The sequence below is a fragment of the Elgaria multicarinata genome, chromosome 4 (assembly GCF_023053635.1).
Source record: "Elgaria multicarinata webbii isolate HBS135686 ecotype San Diego chromosome 4, rElgMul1.1.pri, whole genome shotgun sequence".
Classification (NCBI taxonomy): Eukaryota; Metazoa; Chordata; class Lepidosauria; order Squamata; family Anguidae; genus Elgaria; species Elgaria multicarinata.
This window is the reverse complement of record NC_086174.1, coordinates 117,014,945-117,032,933: the sequence shown is the minus strand read 5'-3', so window position 1 is coordinate 117,032,933 and position 17,989 is coordinate 117,014,945. Positions and strand designations below refer to the sequence as shown.

General features: G+C 40.6%; 1 protein-coding gene across 2 annotated transcripts in view; it reads right to left on the bottom strand.

Moving 5' to 3' along the window:
• COL21A1 (collagen type XXI alpha 1 chain) overlaps nt 1-17,989 on the bottom strand; it is an 82,794-nt gene that overhangs the window by 27,159 nt on the left and 37,646 nt on the right. For both annotated transcript variants that reach the window (XM_063125046.1, XM_063125047.1), the window contains exon 15: nt 13,125-13,178. In XM_063125046.1, coding sequence (XP_062981116.1) covers nt 13,125-13,178 — 54 coding nt within the window. The remainder of the gene's footprint in view (nt 1-13,124; nt 13,179-17,989) is intronic.

Sequence of the window (17,989 nt, the reverse complement as noted above, 5' to 3'; positions counted from 1 at the left end):
GCATGCCCAGTGCTCAGGAATAGTCCAAAATATCTGCAGGTACCAGATGAGGGATGACTGGCTTGGACCATGGCAGATATAACCATATGAAGTGCTTGCTACAATCAGAATCTGTCACTTCTAATGACCACCACAAGGCCACTCTGGAGTGGCAAAGTACAAATCTTACAGTTCCTGCTTGTGGTGAAAATGTCACCCAATTAGGAACTGCTATAAGCTTTAAGTTTTTTTAAAAAAAAAAAAACCCAAGGGAGACCATGTGAACTGGACCTAATTCATGTATTAATAAAATTCTTTCTAACACTGAGGGAAGTGCCTTTTCAAAACCTTAAGAGCCAAAACAGACACTACTTTACGTATGTACAGTATCTAGCAGCTACATTTTATTTTCATTTTTATTCTAGAGTAGACGCAGTGGGCGCTGATCCTGATCAGGATCCTAGCCAAGAGGGTCAGGGAGCTATTAAGATTCAAACCTGATCAGGCACCTCACACCTATTCTAGAGTAAAAATTCGCAGATAAAGGATGTCGCCGCTGCACACAGATTTAAATATCTGTTTTGGTCCTATGGCTATCATCCTAAGAACACGTGCAAGAGGAAATATTGTAGAACTCAATGGCACGTACATTAATCTGAAGTTAATACTGTATCCTAATATGCTTAGGATAGTATGTCTCGTGTTAGAACTAGTTCAGCTAGTTCTTACCTTTCGCTATGGAACACTTTTTGACAAATAAAGGATAAAGGATTGTAATTAGGAAAAAGAGGTTCCCAGCTCGGCAAGAGTAGGGAGGAGTGATAAAATAATGCATAAAAAGGTGTGGGGAATGCAGTATAATTACAGAAGTCAATAACAGTTGAGCAGGTGTGTTAAACATAAGAACGTCTACAGCAGAGAAAGAACGTAAAAACTGCTGCATTTAGCTGTTTTAGCTTACGGTATTTGGACTTGTGGTTCACGGATGTTATTCTGTTTCAGAAGGTTAGTAAAAATATTGGTTAGGGTTAGAAGGGGAGAACCCATTATGAGTAATGTATATAACAAAGAAAAAGAGAGGGAGAGATTTATTTAAAAGCATAGCAGAAAAGGAATACAAGTAAGTAAACTCTAGAGGTGAAAAAGAGGTTTTCCTACCATTAAAATAAAACAAAATAGAGCTGATAAGTGATAAGCACTTGCCAGTGATTCTAATAAAGTTGACTGCAAGGCCAACATTGTAGGCTACAACTAAATGATTGAAAAAAGTTTGGGTTGGCAAGTGTAATCCAAAGGAAGAGGGAGGTTGCCACAAACAGAAGTAAAAGCAATGTTGTTCCTTTGTTTTCTTTTTGCTTTTTCTCTTGTCCTCCTATCCTCCCTTCTCTCTCCTCCTTTTTCATTTGCTTTTTGCATATTTTAATGTTGTTAATGTGTACACAATTTATGATAAAATTCAATGTAAGTATTGTATGTGTTGATAAAAAAGTTTTTCATTTATTTGTAGCTCCTGAAGAAGGATCGGGAGATCTGAAACGTCAAGCTTTTTATACAATTAGTCCTTTTACAACAATACAATTTTTAAAGATTGAAGATATATGTAACAAAAAATAAAAAACTTTTTCTATTTTCCAACCCTAGAGACTATCTCTTCTTTTTCATTGGATTTGCATAGTGTTTTCTTCCCTCCTTCATTTTGACGACTGTATTGGCAACCAGCAATGTAGACAGATTGCTACTACTGTTTATCATTAATACTGCCTATCTGCAAAACATCGTTCAGTCTCTTTTGTTTGCATTTTCTCAACCACTCTGTGTGGTAGCTCACTACTGTGTCTACTAAACAAATTGGAAGCTAAGCCGAAGAGACAGAAACTTGCCAAAGTCTCTACACAGTAAGTCCATGATAGAGGAGAGTTGAATTTAGGACTCCTAGATTGAAGTCCAGGTGTTTACTGGATCATAGTAGTTACATTTCCTTCACCATCACCATGATGTAAATCATCATTTCCCAACCCAATATCCTCCACATGTTTTAGACTGCAATTCCCATCAACCCTGACCACTAGCCATGCTGGCCACTGCCAATGGGCATTGTAATCCAAAATATCCATAGGGTTGTAGAAATTTTAAATAAAATTTAACCTTAACTTTGCAGAAACCCAACTAGGTAAGATCCAACTTTTTATCATGCACGGACTTCTTCCTGCTTTGACAAAGCATAATATATTGATTTCTTTCTGATACTCATTTCACTTCAATAAACTGCTCTAAAGTTGTTTACAACCTCCGCTCCACCACCACTATATACCCCCCACAACAATCAATGAAACAGCAGACAAGAATTGCAGCATTTTTTAAAAAAAAACAGTAGGGAAAATAAAAAGGTCTTTTCCTGGCACCAAAACGAGATCAGCTTAAGTGCCATGCAAACTTCTCTGGTGAGCGAATCTGATAGGTGAGTGAATCCAATAGGAAGGATGCCACAACCAAGAAGGCCCTTTGCCACCTGCCTCACTCATACAGCACTTGGAGAAGGCAACCAAAGACAACCTCAGTAAACAGGCAGGTTGGTAAAGGAATACCATGTTTCCTCATGTACCCAGGTTCTAAGTCATATAGACTTGTAAGAACTCCTTTAGCAATAGTCATCCAGTGCTGATAAAACCAAACATCAGTTCAGTAATGCGTGTTCACCTCTGGAACACAACGTGCACATACCCTGATGTTAAGTTATGGGGTTTTCTCCCCATGCAACATCCTGTTGTATGTGCAGATTTGATCCCGAAAGGCAAGATGTTTCTATGAAAACATCACACTTCTGTGACATAATTAGGACCCAAATGTTGGATTTAAAGTATTACCAGCTATATTTTTTTTCTTAATACTTTACTGAGAAAAAGCCACTATAATGTATTATGAGAGATTATGAGGTCAAAGGAATAAAAAATAACGTGAAGCTGGGAACTCAAGCATTCTAACCCTGGAAATACATTACACCTGCTGTGCAACCTTCGCACGCTGCAGAGTTTCTTTATCTTGGCTCTTCCAAACTCTTTGCAACCTAATTGCTGGCGGACTTTATGCACATTGATTACATTAAGTAAGGCAAAAGCAAGTTTTGTCCAGCAGCCTTTACCAGGGAAGAAAAATCAAACTTGCTTCAGCGCAAAAGCGATGCTTCTTCCAGTGACAATCATCAAACCAGTACGAGTCAATTGAGATTTCAGTCCTTCTACCAACAGCACATCTAAATCAGTGGGTTCTTTTGCATGTCCTATACCAAATTGATGGGTCCCTGAGCCCAGTCTGATACTAAGGAAATTCAATTATAGGGTTCTCCCACTTCTCCCTGTAGCACATTATGTATTTCTATATTTATAAAACATTTTGATCCTGCCTTTCAAGCAGCTCACAATTTTAAGTTAAAAACATTACACATAATAATAATAATAATAATAATAATAATAATAATAATAATAATGCAACAAAACAGACCTAACAACCAGGGCCACCTAAAACATAGCTCCTACACCGCCTGGCTCCTACACTGTACTCCTTTCGTCGCCAGCTGAAGACCTTTTTATTCACTCAGTATTTTAACACTTAATTTTAACTCAAATTTAAATTATACTGTTTTAACTCTGTATTTTAACCTTATATCAATTGTGCTGCGTGGTTTTATCCTGGTTGTGCTTTTTATATTGTATTTTGTATTTGTATTTTTAACTTGTTGGTTGTTTTATGATGGTTTAAATTTTTGTGAACCGCCCAGAGAGCTTCGGCTATTGGGCGGTATAAAAATGTAATAAATAAATAAATAAATAAATAACTTACAGCAGCAGATGGAGAAGAAAACTTATATAAACCCAAAGCTAGACAAAAAAGAAAGGTCTTAACAGAATGTTGAAAAATTAACAAAGACAATCTCAGCATCACAACCCAAAATTGCCTCTGCATTCCAGCCCACTGAATTTTTCATGGCAATAGGCCATGAGTCAAGGTCTCACATAAAGAACACAGTGGGTGGGCAGGCTCATGTAGAAGAAGGTGGTCCTTCAAATATCTGGGTCCCAAACCATTTAGAGCTTTATAGATGATGATTATTGTATCTCTTTCTCGCTCATGGCGGTTTTTCTAGATGAACATGACAGTCTTTGCCAAGTCATGCTGTCTTTTACAGATTCAGGAATTTCTTGACAATTGAGCATGTTTTAATTATGACTGCTTTCTGGATGTTGGTGTGGATGTATTTTGGTAAGCCCAGTTTCTGAAGGTTTTCTGTATAGTTTTTTGATGTGATGCCGGTGATGCCGGTGACTGATGTGACTAATGGAATAATTGTGACCTTTTCTTGTTGCCATAGTTCTTTGACTTCCATGGCCAGTGGTATATATTTTCCTCTTTTCCTCTTCCTTTTCAACAACATTTTTGTAATTTGGTATTGCTATTATTATTATTATTTATTGCATTCATATACCTCCCCATAGCCAAAGCTATCTGGGCAGTTTACAAAGATAATAACTACATTTTGAATTGTGCCCACAGGTACCCACTGACAGGCAACATAGACTGACAGAGTTGGGTGCTCCAAAATGTGAGCCCCAGACAACATGGTGGCAGCTACATTCATCCATAAGCTTTTTTCTGGCTGATCCACCATCACAAGGACAGAAAGAATTGCATAATGCATAATCTCAAAAACATAATCTCAAACATATTGCCTCCTGAATTCTCAAGCTTTTTCATGGGTTCAGTGATTTTCCTGCAATCCCTTAATAATGTTGGATTAAAAGTGGATGACTTTGTTATACTTTGAGATGGAGAAATGCCCACTAGGCTTAACCAAAGTATTTGAATCCATTAATTATTTTAAGTATTTTTTATTTCTAAGAAAGCTTAAGCCATAATAAAAAATTGAGTCTTTAAAGGGTGACTATGTTTGCTACGTTTGAAACATGACTCAGGGTAGAAGTGGAGTCTCCAGCCACAAAAAGTGAGGTATTTTTACCCGAAGAAATATGTGCAAGTAATTGGTCGCTATCTTGAATCTTCTTATTGTAACCCCAACTTCTGATGCTGCTGGTACAAACATTTGTATGAGGAACATCTAGAGAAGAGGGGAAAACCACTCAACATCTGGATGAATTTTATTAACGGGCCAGACACATTTACTTTTCCCTTCAAAATTGAATTTCCTTGTTACACAACCTCTCTTCCTTGATACACAGAAAGCTGGCAGGAGAACCTTTGGCAAGAGGCTCACTGCTGGAAGTTTCATACATCACACAGGTCTTCAAACTGCAAGGCTGGCCTCAAACGGAGTGTGTAACACACCCAAAAGAGGGGCAAAGAGCTCCAAGGAGGGAAATGAACCGGAGGCAGGTGCAGCTGTATGGGTTGAAGGACCCATAGCTAAGGATGGGCATTTGATCAGACCAATGCTGTCAAATAATGATCAAGTGTTTGCAAAGCCCTGACTTTATTAGAACAAAACAAAAACAAATGAACAGTTTTGATACTTGGGCTAATTTGAAAAAAAATAACAATTAGCTGTTGTTCTGAAATGATGAAATTTGCTTTTTAAAATTATAATGTACAAGTGGGCACTGCAGCAAAAGGTTGCAGTACATAGAGCTGCGGTTCAGGATTGCAGACACTCCATTATGTTTCTCCACCACCTGCCCCATTTTCTATTTTGGCCAAATAAGTAACAACACTCACAGCCTGAACACCGGGAACAGAAGAAACCATTAATATAACTTTTAAGCAATATTAGGTAATGGTTTCTGTAGATGTGAACAATGCACTGCAGCTTTTCTCTTTGGTCTTTATCAAGGAATGCAGGGTTAGCCTACAATTGCTTTTTTTTTTAAATGAAAATAAAATAGAAGTAAAGCAACTTCTAAAAAATAGCAACTATTTTTTAAAAGGTGGTTTTGCTAAGCAGGCAACACAAGTGGTCCTAGGCCACTGATGTCTCTTCGTGCGACTGTTTGGAGATGCCTTCAGTTATAGCAGGGATCAGTAAAAGCACCTTTGCTACCCCACTCTAATTTCCCGTGACTGCTGGAGGGCCAGGAGGCAGTCTGCTAGCATTCCCACCCTCACTAACAAATGACATCAGAGGGTGGGGGGGAAGGTAAACTATCACCTAAACAGGCTTAGCATCATGGAATATTTGACAGTGTTTGAACACCATCAAATAATCAAGCTATTTGCACAACACGACAGCCCATCATGGGGTTTGTCATGTCATACCATGAAACTCGCTGGGTGACTTTGGGCCAATCTCTGACTCTCCGCCTAACCTACCTCCCAGAGTTGTTGCAAGGATAAAAGGGGGAAACAGGAGGATCATATATGCTGCCTTGGTTCCTTGAGGGAAAAGCGGGATACAAATTTATATATTTATTTAATTTATATACAGCCCCGTAGCCGAAGGTCTCTGGGCAGTTTACAAAGATCAAAAGACTGAACATTAAAAATCAATATACGAAATTTAAAAACATAAAAACAGCTAACATTTAAAACAATTTTTAATCACTCAGCCAGGTCAAAGCTAGTTTTAGAGTCAGTTAAAACTCAACATATGCTGTTAAATGCCTGGGAGAAAAGAAAGGTCTTGACCAAGCGCCAAAAAGATAACAATGTTGGCGCAATTGGGGAGCCACCACAGAAAAGGCCCTTGTTGCTGTCCTCCGAGCTTCCCTCGGAGTAGGCACCTGGAGGAGTAACAAATAATAAATGTAACAAATAAATAAAATGCCTTAGTGGATACCTTCCTGAGCATTAGCAAAGGCTACAATTACATTTTTTGGATAGCTAATCATCTGGCTGCTGATGAAGTGAAGTCTCATGGCAGCTAAGATGGAAAGCAGTTACAAGGATATGGGCTCTTAGCCAGGTGCAACCTGTGGCAATGAGTGGGAATTAGGCATCACTCTAGGGTCACTGTTGGAAGGACAATTAGAGAGGTAGCGGAATCAAACCTCGCGGAATCTCTCAAAGATCAGTCACTTTCCCATGACTCACTTCTTCTTGATACCTAGAACATCTGGGTGATTCCCCAAATGCACATAGTAAACTTAATGATTAATGCATGGAACATTGTGAAATACATGACAGGGTGTAGGGCTGCTGGAATAATGGCAGTCTCCCATTAATATTATTTTCCTATTGGAATATAGCAGCTGCAAAGGCTAATTAGTGCCTATTCAAACCCAGAAAGGCCTACATAATGGCCTACTTCTATCCTATGCTTTTCTGGTATAGTTTTCTCCACTTCACAACTTACATTCATTTTACTTGATGGGACTGGCTTGAGCCCAAAGGAAGATGCTCAGGAAAGGCACCTGAGATGTAAACCTTTTACATCTTAGGGTGGTTTCACACTTAAAACCATCCCCCAGGTTCGGGGAGGGGGGATTAGAAAGACACTAAACAAATTCTTTACATGCAATACAAAGATTCGGAATCCAATTCAGTCAGCAGCTGACATATTGTAAAAGATTGATTTGAAAGGCAGACATTACCTAAATTGTCAGGATAATATTTTTGAGTGATCAAACGTTATGGCATATCTTCACATTTTGATGTAATATCTGTTAAATTCCATCTGCTTCATAAAAAAATACCTTTTTTGCAATCATTGCATTAACTGAAATGATAAGGAATGCCTGTCGCTAATCAAACACTAACACAAAACAGACTCAATCACTGCTTTTAAAACTCAGCTAAAAACTTTTCTTTTCCCTATAGCCTTCAAATATTGAGTTTGTTCTGACTCTATACTGTTAGCTTCACCCTACCCGGTGCCTGTTTACACTTCCCTGTGCCTGTTTGCATTCTCCTTCCCTCTTTATTGTTTACTACAACTTATTAGATTGTAAGCCTATGCGGCAGGGTCTTGCTATTTACTGTGTTATCTGTACAGCACCATGTACATTGATGGTGCTATATAAATAAATAATAATAATAATAATAATTGTTAAACCACCAAGGAACAAAATCTTTGGAAACACCACAAATGGGAAAAGTGCCACTCTCTGGGAGTGTTAGAAACATTGTATGGAATAATTCATGATTCACTGGCTGAAGGAGAAAACAGTCTTTGGGGAAGTCCTTCATAAGATTAACTCTATCCAGCATTTTCCCCCCAGAGGCAAATGAGGGAAAGATGTTAACCCGAATATCCAATTTATATTCAGGAAGGTTTTCTGTAAGAGCAAAAATAGCCTAAACACTGCTTTCTAAAATATACTAAAATAGGCCATTATACATCTTGATTCCCTCTTCAAACAAACAAAAAAAGTATTGGGGCAGAGGGAGGTAATTATGACATCCTTTCTTGGATAGCACTCTGATCACCATATTTGCCTTTGTTCTTAGTTATGTCTCAACACAAGACCATGCATCTACCATAATTGCTGATGGCACACGTAGTCAATTTTCCTCCATATTTTCGTACATGACAACCTTCCACATTGGAAGAATTCTCCAACTAAAAACTTGGGTATAATCCAGACACAGTGAATTTCTGTTTTCAGCAGAAAGCGTTGAACATGTGGTTGGCCCTTCTAAGATTTATCCCCAGACACGTCCTTAACTCCCCCATTTAAATGAATTATTATTTGTTTATTTTAACAACTTAGAAGGCTTCAAAGGTGGCCAATTTTGGTTGGACTGTGCTGCCTGCAATCATGAGTGGATTTTCTCTATCAAATGAACATTTTTAAAGGAAGGCATGGTCCTTCTTCATATGTTAGAAAGACAGGCATAGGACCCCACTGAGCTTTCTTCCTCCTCAAGTTTTACTACATGCCGAGCAACCATTAGATGGTACAGCCTCGGGTCCAGGTTATCTGAAAGACCATATTCTCCTACATGAGCCTTCCCGTGCTCTGAGATCTTCTAGGGAGGCCTTTCTCTCAGTCCTACCAACATCCCAGGCACGCCTGATGGATACGTGGGAGAGGGCCTTCTCGGTGGCTGCTCCAAGTCTCTGGAACTCCCTTTCCAGAGAGGCTAGGCTGGCTCCCTCTGTGCTATACTTCCAGAGGCAAGCAAAAAAAATGTTCTGTCAGGCTTTTGGAACTACTTTGGACCTGTGTTAATGTATTAGATTTTTTTTTTTAAAAAAAATATCTGTTGCTGTTTTAAATTTTCTTTAATGTTTTTAATTTTACTGCTGGCTTAATTCTATTTTAACTTTTGTAAATTTATATTTATATGTTGTACATGTTTTAATCTTGTAAACCACCTTGAGTCCCAGTACTGGGGAAAAGGTCGGATATAAATAAATAGAATAATGACGACAACAACAACAGCAACGATGATAATAATAATAATAATAATAATAATAATGGAGGCCTGACTGTGCAACCTCTCATTCAGCCTTCCCTCACCTCCCCAGCTCACAATCCCAGTTGTCTCAAGGGATCAGCAGGAACAATAGGCAGTGAAATTTTGCCCAGTGCTTTACATGTATAATCAATGTTTTTCTTAAGCCATCTCATCACGTATTTCCTCATCCATAGGGGAGATCACAGTTTTCTAAGTAGGATTTGTGGGGGCTTTGAACCTCAGCTTTGCACCAGTTCCTTTTACTGGTACAGGCTGGGTTGGATTAAAAATTAGGCAAAACTAATTCTGAAGACCCATAGGAATGAAGAATTGACCATCAACCAAAAGCAAGACCGAGCTGGAGTATCAAATGACAGAACATTCTTTTAGTAGACAATGCACCAACCTCTGTGAACCTATGAATGGAAGTCATGACCTTGAGAAGAAGTGTGGTAACAGTAAACTCCTTTAGGGTAATCATAGAATAACAGAGTTGGAAGAGGCCTATAAGGCCATTGAGTCCAACCCCCTGCTCAATGCAGGAATCCACCCTAAAGCATACCTGACAGATGGTTGTCCAGCTGCCTCTTGAATGTTTCTAGTGTGGAAGAGCCCACAACCTCCCTAGTTAAGCACTCAAGTGCAGGACTGATCAAAGCCAGGAGCATTCAGTTGAAGATTCACGTTGAAAGATGCAGATTGGGGGAGGACAGGGGAAGGTCTTAAAAGAGAGAGGTATGTAGAGCTCCTTGGAACCATGCTCCCAACTGAAAATTCAGGGCCAGCCTGGGAAAGCAGGATGTCCTTCCCTCCCAGTGAGGCCAAAGATTGACTCTAACTTCCAGCCAGGTGGAGATGCTATTCCAGATGGAGATTGTTCTTTGTAAAGCTGAAAGAGAATTCTGTTGATTAATTTACTACAGTTTGGAGGACATAAGAAAGTCTCCTCCCAGTATTGCATTTAGCCGTGGTAGAAGATTACATAAACCATTGCTACTGGAATTGCGCTGTAAAAGACAGAGCACCAGAGGCCAGAAAGTGATACTTGTGGATCATTACAATCTCACTGTAGCTTTCTATTAGTGTATTGCGATGAAAGGTAAAAGGACTAAAATGATGAAGTTGCTATGGACTCAGAGTTAAGTGATGTAATTGTTCTGGCTTCAAATGAAAGAGATGGCTAGGCTTGCTGACAAGTTCTAATCAGTCAGATCTTAATTGATTAAGAACTGAGCTGCTAAAATTAATGGATATTTTAGCAGCAATTACATATTAGTTCCCCAAACTGTGGAACTTCCTTCTCATTGGCTTGCCCCTTCTCTACGCAGGGATTCTGGTGAAGCTTGAAGACCTTCCTCTTCAGTACTGTGTTTAATCCGGGATTGTAATTAGATTACGTATTTGAGAACAGCTTCTCCATGTATCCTGTATGATTGTTAATGTGGCAATTTTTATCTGCATTTCTTGCCTTTCCTCTTAATTGTGCCTTGGTGTGTGAGGGTGTACCCATGAAACACAACTTAAAATGCTCTAAATAAATAAAGAACTAAATAATATATCTTAAGTCTGCCTGCCAAGAAAGATTCCTTCAGGGAAACTCCTGACAGATCAAGACATTAATAAACAAAAAGTATAATATGGCTTCCCACAGGCCTCAAAATTCCAGTTTGTCTTCGATGTGTATGCAAATCTTTTCAAAAATTGCCAGTGTGTGTGTTAGCATTAGGCATACTAATCAAGTTTAACAATGTTTTATGAAATGAATCACTTTTAACACAGGCCCAGTTCAGACATAGCGGGAAGTGATAGTCTGATACCGACTAACCACAGTTCAATTTTGGATGTCAGAAGGAACAGTTGTTTGTTTAAATTCAGAAGCAAAAATTTCCAGTTTCCTCCACGAAAGAGGCACAAAAGAGGAGGAGATAAAAGGGAGGGCTGAACATTTGCATAATGGGAAGCAATGTTTTCTCATTACACATGAAGTAGGCCTTTTATCTTTCACATAAACCAAGGTGTGCATTAGGACAGCTCTTTTGCAAGGTGAAGTAGTTAACAAAGAGGACCTGCAATTCACATGGAAAGTTACCTCTCTGGTTATCTTTCAGGAATTATATCCCGCCTTTTTATAGATTCAAAGTGGCTAACAGATAATACAATACAGACCAATTTTTCTTTAAGATCTCCGTTCCTAACGTTCATTGGCAGCTGTAGAACATTGTTTGTTTATAGGGAATTCAAACACTGATTTTCCTGGCACCAAATATGGCTGAAGTCAGCGCAATGAGCAAAAATGCATACTGTAGTCCAGGCATGTTCGTCAAGCCTCTCCTACTAGCAGAGATTTTTGGACGTGGAAAGGTATCGTATGTTTCTCCTGACCCAATTTCCTTCTTCTTCACTGTATTCTAGTTTCAGACCAGTGAAACTACAGTACACGATAGCTTCTCTGATGCTCATTCACATGAAAAACTGTCAATTGGAAATATTCTTAGTCCTTTTTGATCTATCATGCTAATGTCCTCTGCTTCCAGTTTTATCCTGTTGTTTTAGATTTCATTTTCACATTGTATTTTACTTCTAAACTACTCAGAGAGATTTTGTTTGATGATAGACAACAAAATAAATAAATACATCAATGATTGGGCATTCACTAATTAATTCACAATTTTGTGAATTACATATTTAGCACCTCATAATTCAGGACATAGAAATTGCAGATTTAATTCAAAAATCAGCAGAAGCTGGTTCCAGATTTCTTGCTCATCAAATGTTTATGCAGGCCAGTAATCCAGAAGTGACTCATTCTGGCCTTTTTAAAATTTGAAACTCAGGCTCAGCATTTTTTTTCAATTGCAGATACATTCTAGTTATGTTTAGAACTGGTGGGTAGATTCGTCACAGTGACTGGGATCTACATAGTGCAATCCAACCGTAGAATGCCCACCCCTTGGAGGCCCGACTGGCACCAACACTGACATTATTCCAGCAACAAGACATGGCGTTTTAACAAAGCTATTGATGGCTAAATTCACCAAGCTCGCACATTGTTTTAACTGTTTTAATTGGTTTTATCGCTTTGAAATTCTATGCCGGTTTTAGCTTCATTAATGGTTTAATTTGTTTTTTAGCTGTGTGCTTTTATTGTTTTATATTGTATAATTTTATCTGTATGCCGCCCTGAGATCCTATATAGGGCGGGATACAAACGTTTTAAATAAAATAAATGAATAAATAAAATAAAATCCTATGCTTCCCACTGTGTTCAAAGGGGCTTACTACCGAAGAAAGTGTATTTAGTATACTCAATTCTGAGCCATTATTTTGCACTGGTTCTGGTTTGTGGACTTTGGGGTTCTAGTAAAAGATAAAGCAGATCCTTAAGCCTGAAGTCATCCACACCTGTTCGAGAGCAAGATGAACTTAAATTATTTGACAGCAAATGGCTCAGAATCAAGAACCTAGGTGCTGCTGAACACATGGTCAGCCTAGGAGTTTGTTTTCAATACCAAAACTAAGCTCTCAGCTTCTCCTCAAGGGAGCAAACCTGTTTTTTGAGGTCCAGGAGTTCATTGCACTGACCACACACCCAACTTCTGTCCAGCCAGTAAATAATAGTACATAAACTAGATAGCCCACACAAGTCCCTCCTAACTTTCTAACTTCATAGATGGGTTTTAACTAATGTCATTTAGTTTGTATTTTTCCTGGAAAATGCTGAATCATGGTAAAGTACAGCAAGAGATAAGTGCAAAATATAACTAAGTACAAAACTTTTTTTTTAAAAAAAATAAACTTACAGGATCACCCCGCCTTCCTTCTGGTCCTGCAGAACCTGGTTGTCCAGCTTCTCCCTAAATATTGATGACATACATTTAAATAATCAGCTAAAATGAAAACTTTTTAGTGCCTGGTTTGGGACTTCATTTCACAAAGGAGCATGAGCTTTATTCAGACAATATAGGGCTAATACAAATAATTAGTCAGAAAAATAATACATTATCTTGTGTAGCTAACTCATTCTTCAGCACAGCCCCCCCCCCCCCCCGCACAACAGCCAACACAAGCCACTCTTAAAAGTCTCCCGCACACATCTGGATTGCAGACCTTGTCTGGAATCCAAAGGGCTGCATCCAAACTTCCAGTCATGCTCTCCTTACTGCAGCCTCTCAAGCCCGCCCACCTCCAAAATGTGCTCCTGGATGTAAGAGAACCCTCTGGAATGGTGCCCAGTCCAGTGCTAGAGGCTGCAGTCAAGAGCTAGAAATGATCAAATTGTTTTAGGTTTACTTGCGTAGGGGCTGCCTGGGTGAAACATTCCCACCAAAATTGTTGCCTGGCTTTTTTTCTGGAATCCTCATTTCATTTTGTTGATGCACGTCTATTACTGAATTATATCACCCCAAATTGTGGGATCTGTTAGATGGGCACTGGAGTCGGCTCCTTTGGGCCATTCTACTGATCAAAGAAGAGCATCACCCTCCTTCTATACATGGAGAGAGCAATCCTATAGTCCCTGGGACAGCATCCAAGGGACCACAGGATTGCTCGTAAAAGCCTTCTGAGTTTGGAGATAGCATTCCGTCATTGGTTATCCTGAGCCTCTTTCAGCCTCCTTCTCTCCCCCTACAAAGCATCCTAGCTAGATGGACTGAAAAAATATGTCTAGCTAAATCTGTAAGGCAGGAGAACAGGGAGAAGATCGCCTCTGCTGCTCCTCCCACTCTGCATTGGCTGATCACCTGGACAGAACTAAGGATGGATGGCGCTCTCCATGTTTAAGCATCCCTCCTATCTCATTCTTTAGCATATGGATGCATAGGCTATGACCTGGTCAGCCTAAACAGATGTCTTTGCCTGAGAACCTTGTCACCTGTCTTGAACTCTTATTGTGTTTATGTGCACTGATACAATACCATCTTAACTAGAGCAGATTATAGGAAACTATGCAGTGTGTTCACTGTGCATGAGCTATTCCAACTAGTTTTAGGGCAGTGTGTAATCTAGACATTGAGGCACAATTGCCTTTCCACACAAAGTAAGTGATCGTTGGCCACAAGTCAGTTTTCCTCACTTAGGACTGTAATATTCCCTGGCACGCTGCCTTCAGAGAACAAGAATTTATGATTGTTGCATGTCAGAACGCAAGTCTCTTCAAAAATGGTTTTCATGGATGATTCCTCTGTGTAATAAGGTGCACATGGAGTACATAAGCTTTTGGCTCAGTTCACACAATGCTTTTCTCAATGGTGTTGTAACAACTCCACTGACATGGAGTTATTACACCACTGTAGAGAAATGTGTTGTCTGGAGGGAAAACTCCACCCCATGGTGAAGGTTTTTTGTGGGGTTTTTTAAACCACCCTAAATCTCCACGCTGTGCAGAGGGAGAGTTGCTACACAACCGTTGTGTTCCATGTTGTCTGGAGGGCTCCGTGGAGTTTCCTGTTGAGTGGAGTGGAGTTTCCCAGTGGCCATAGAGTTCCCTGGGAAGAGTGGCAAAAAGAGAGACTGCCATTCTAGAAGAGCCGCTGGGATTGGTTGTGGGGTGTTTGTTTGTTTTTGCAACAATGGCTGCTGGAATACCATTGGGAGGACAGGGGAAGGAGAGAGGGTAGAGGAACTGTCAATCAAACACTGTGTTGACTTTTACGCCACTCCACAGGAGGCCACACCCACATAACTGTGGAGCTGGAACATGTTGTGTGGTGAGTACCCCCTACAAACTCCACCACTGAGTGTTTTCCCACTGTGTAGAGAAAAGTGTTCTGTGACCCGAGACTAGCGTTAGTTAAATTCACCCCCGAATAGGAAGGGATGGCACCAAGGTACTACTGACTTCCTTATAAACCCAGTTAATTAAATAGGAACCAGTCTCAGAAACACTGGGCTCTTTCCTCCTGCCTCATTTAATAATGGTTAAGCAGTTTATCAGTGCAATTTTTAGGCCAGGGCTACAGAACCGAGACCACAGACCAAATCCAACCCACCAGGTTGCCCAATCTGACCTACGGAGCCATGGGTTCATCCAGGGCATGGGGCATGGTGTCAAGCCCCCCTCCCCATGGCAGAATCCTCACCGTTATCTCCAATCTCAGATCAGAGACAACAGTGGGGAAGTGGCCAGAGACCACCCCTACAGGAACGCCATGCCTCTCTCAGCATGGAGAAAGGCTGAAATAGGTGGGGCAATGACACCAGTTGCCGTGGCCATATCCACTGGTATTAGCTGGCCTGTGAAGGACCTGCTTGGGGGCAATCCAGCCCCCCACCCATATATTGCTCTGGGCCCCGGGTTTAGGAAATTCATTTTGCCTTCATCCAGAATTTTAAAATTGCAGTTTGAAGTGAGTCTCAGATCTTAGCTTGGGGAAAACCCTAGTTAGCCTTGAACCATAGTTAATGTTAGTGCTGACCAACTGCCAAAACCATTAGGGAAGGGAGGCCTAAGGGGTGGATTTGCTTCTGGTCCTGGAAGGAGGGGTGGAATGGAAGTGCATGATCCCAAAGCTGGTCCCTGATTTGTTAACTGCAGTTTCCAAAGAAGTAGCAAGAAGCCTGCAATATCCCACTGCTTGTGAGACAAGGCGACTCTCACAAGATACTTGACTGTGCTGCAGGGATGGGACGATCACAGGGAGCATTCTATGCTAGGTGCGCAGGCTACACCTTTAGGAAATTCCACAACCGTGAAGGGCTCATGTTGTGGAGTTCCGCAAACCATGCCTGTCGAAATCTCTAGTAAGGCGGCTGAGGTTTGCTGCGCCTAATATTCGGAGCATTTTTAGAATCAATGGAAAGAGATGGGGGGCGGGGAGAGATGAAAACTCGCCCATTCCGCAAATAAGGATTGTATTTGGATCATTCCACAGAGGAACATCCCCATGTGTATGGCTACACAGAGGCCAAATTGCAGGGAGTATGGAATTGGTGTGCCACAAAGTATTCCTCTTATTGTTTCCAAGAATAAATATGTTTCTGATTTTTTTTCTAAGAAAATAAGGAAGACTCCAGCAGAAATCTCCAAAGATGCCTCGCTTGTTAAAATTCTCTGATTTTGATTACAATGAGCCCAAAGTAAAGTGATGTTTTATAGAGAACAGATGTTAAAAGGCAAGCTGACAAAATTTTTACTTCAGCAGAAATTAGAGACTACTGCTTTTACAGTTTTCAAGCAAATTGGGAAGAAAAAAGTACTGTAAACTCCCTTTCTTGTTCTGTTTTAGAATCATCTATGAGAAACCGGAGAATGTGATTCCATCCCCCAGTCAAAAACATACATTAAAAATAAGATTGAAAGTAATGCATTGACCTCCACACGAATAGAATGAAAGATTATTCAGGCGACAATCCACTGCACTCTCAGCATTGCTTCTATTTCTCATCTTCAGCCATGAGTGAAGACAAAATCGCACCATGCGCGAAAAACAGGGATTTCTCTGTATGCTCAGTGGATTCCTGAGGTAATGGGAAGTAGGCAAAAAAAACCTGGAGAAGAGCCCCAAATCAAAGGCCATTAAAAAGGTTTCATAAAGAGGTTTGGAAGCAGGTTTAGTGGCTAGCCCACAGGGAGCGTTTCATACTTCCTTTCAGTGCATGGAAAAGATACTCTGAATACGCCTTATCACTTAACTTGGGGAGGTTTGCCACAAAGAACTCTCCCCTAAATGCCAGTTGCCTTGGAACGTCATGACGCCCAGCCCACGGGCCTTCCAATGTGCAGCAGAAGTTTCTGGGGAAGGTGAGACACCGGCTGCTTCCTCAGGAGTAGGACAAAGAGTGCCTTATTCTGGGCCCTCCCAATCAGAGAACACCGCCCTGGCATTGTCCTCTGGCTCAGAAGATGAGTACGTGGAAGAACTTCCATCTCCATTGTAGAAGTCCCAGGCTACAGAGTCAGGAGAGAGCTTTTTAATATTCCATGCAGCTCCTCCAGGTAGGCAGAGCTGATCACACTACATGTCTTGTCAGCCTACATAAGACTTCAGTTGGCTTTAGCTTCCTACTGAGATAACAACCAGGATCCCACAATCAAGTTCAACTTTAACAAGCCACTGTGGTTAGTGGGCGCCCATTAAAAACAGCTCATGGTTTTGGGGTGGTTTGTTAGCTATGCCAACAACTCACCCTCAACAGGTTCACATGCCACAATAACTTATGAGGAGGGGATGGTTAACGGAACAGATGCCCCTGGGCGTCTGCAAACATGGTGGCTTATTTAATCCACCATGATTCATTTTGATTGGGCGAACTGGCCCAACATCTCCCTACTCTCTTAGTAGGAGAGAGTTCCAGCCAGCAGGACCTACTTGAAGCTATCCAATGTCTTATTTTGTCCCTATCTTGATCCACCTTCCTGTCTTGATCCTACTACCAGCCTTCCTTACAGAGCAAGACATTGATTGTAGAACCAAATGGACAGACATTTTAGTCTCTGCCACCAGCCACAAGACTACAGAGCACTAAGGAGCTGCATCCAAGCCAGAACATGAGCAAAGGAAGGCCAGCCAGGCCCTAACAGGACCTGACTGACTGCTTCATTCTAGCACTATCAAAGTGATTTTCTTCCTCTTCCTTTTCCAGCCACCCTCCTTTCCTTACGTGCCCCAGTCATTTTAGTTTGTAAGCCTGAGCATAAGGCCTGTCTCTCATTACTTGACAGTTG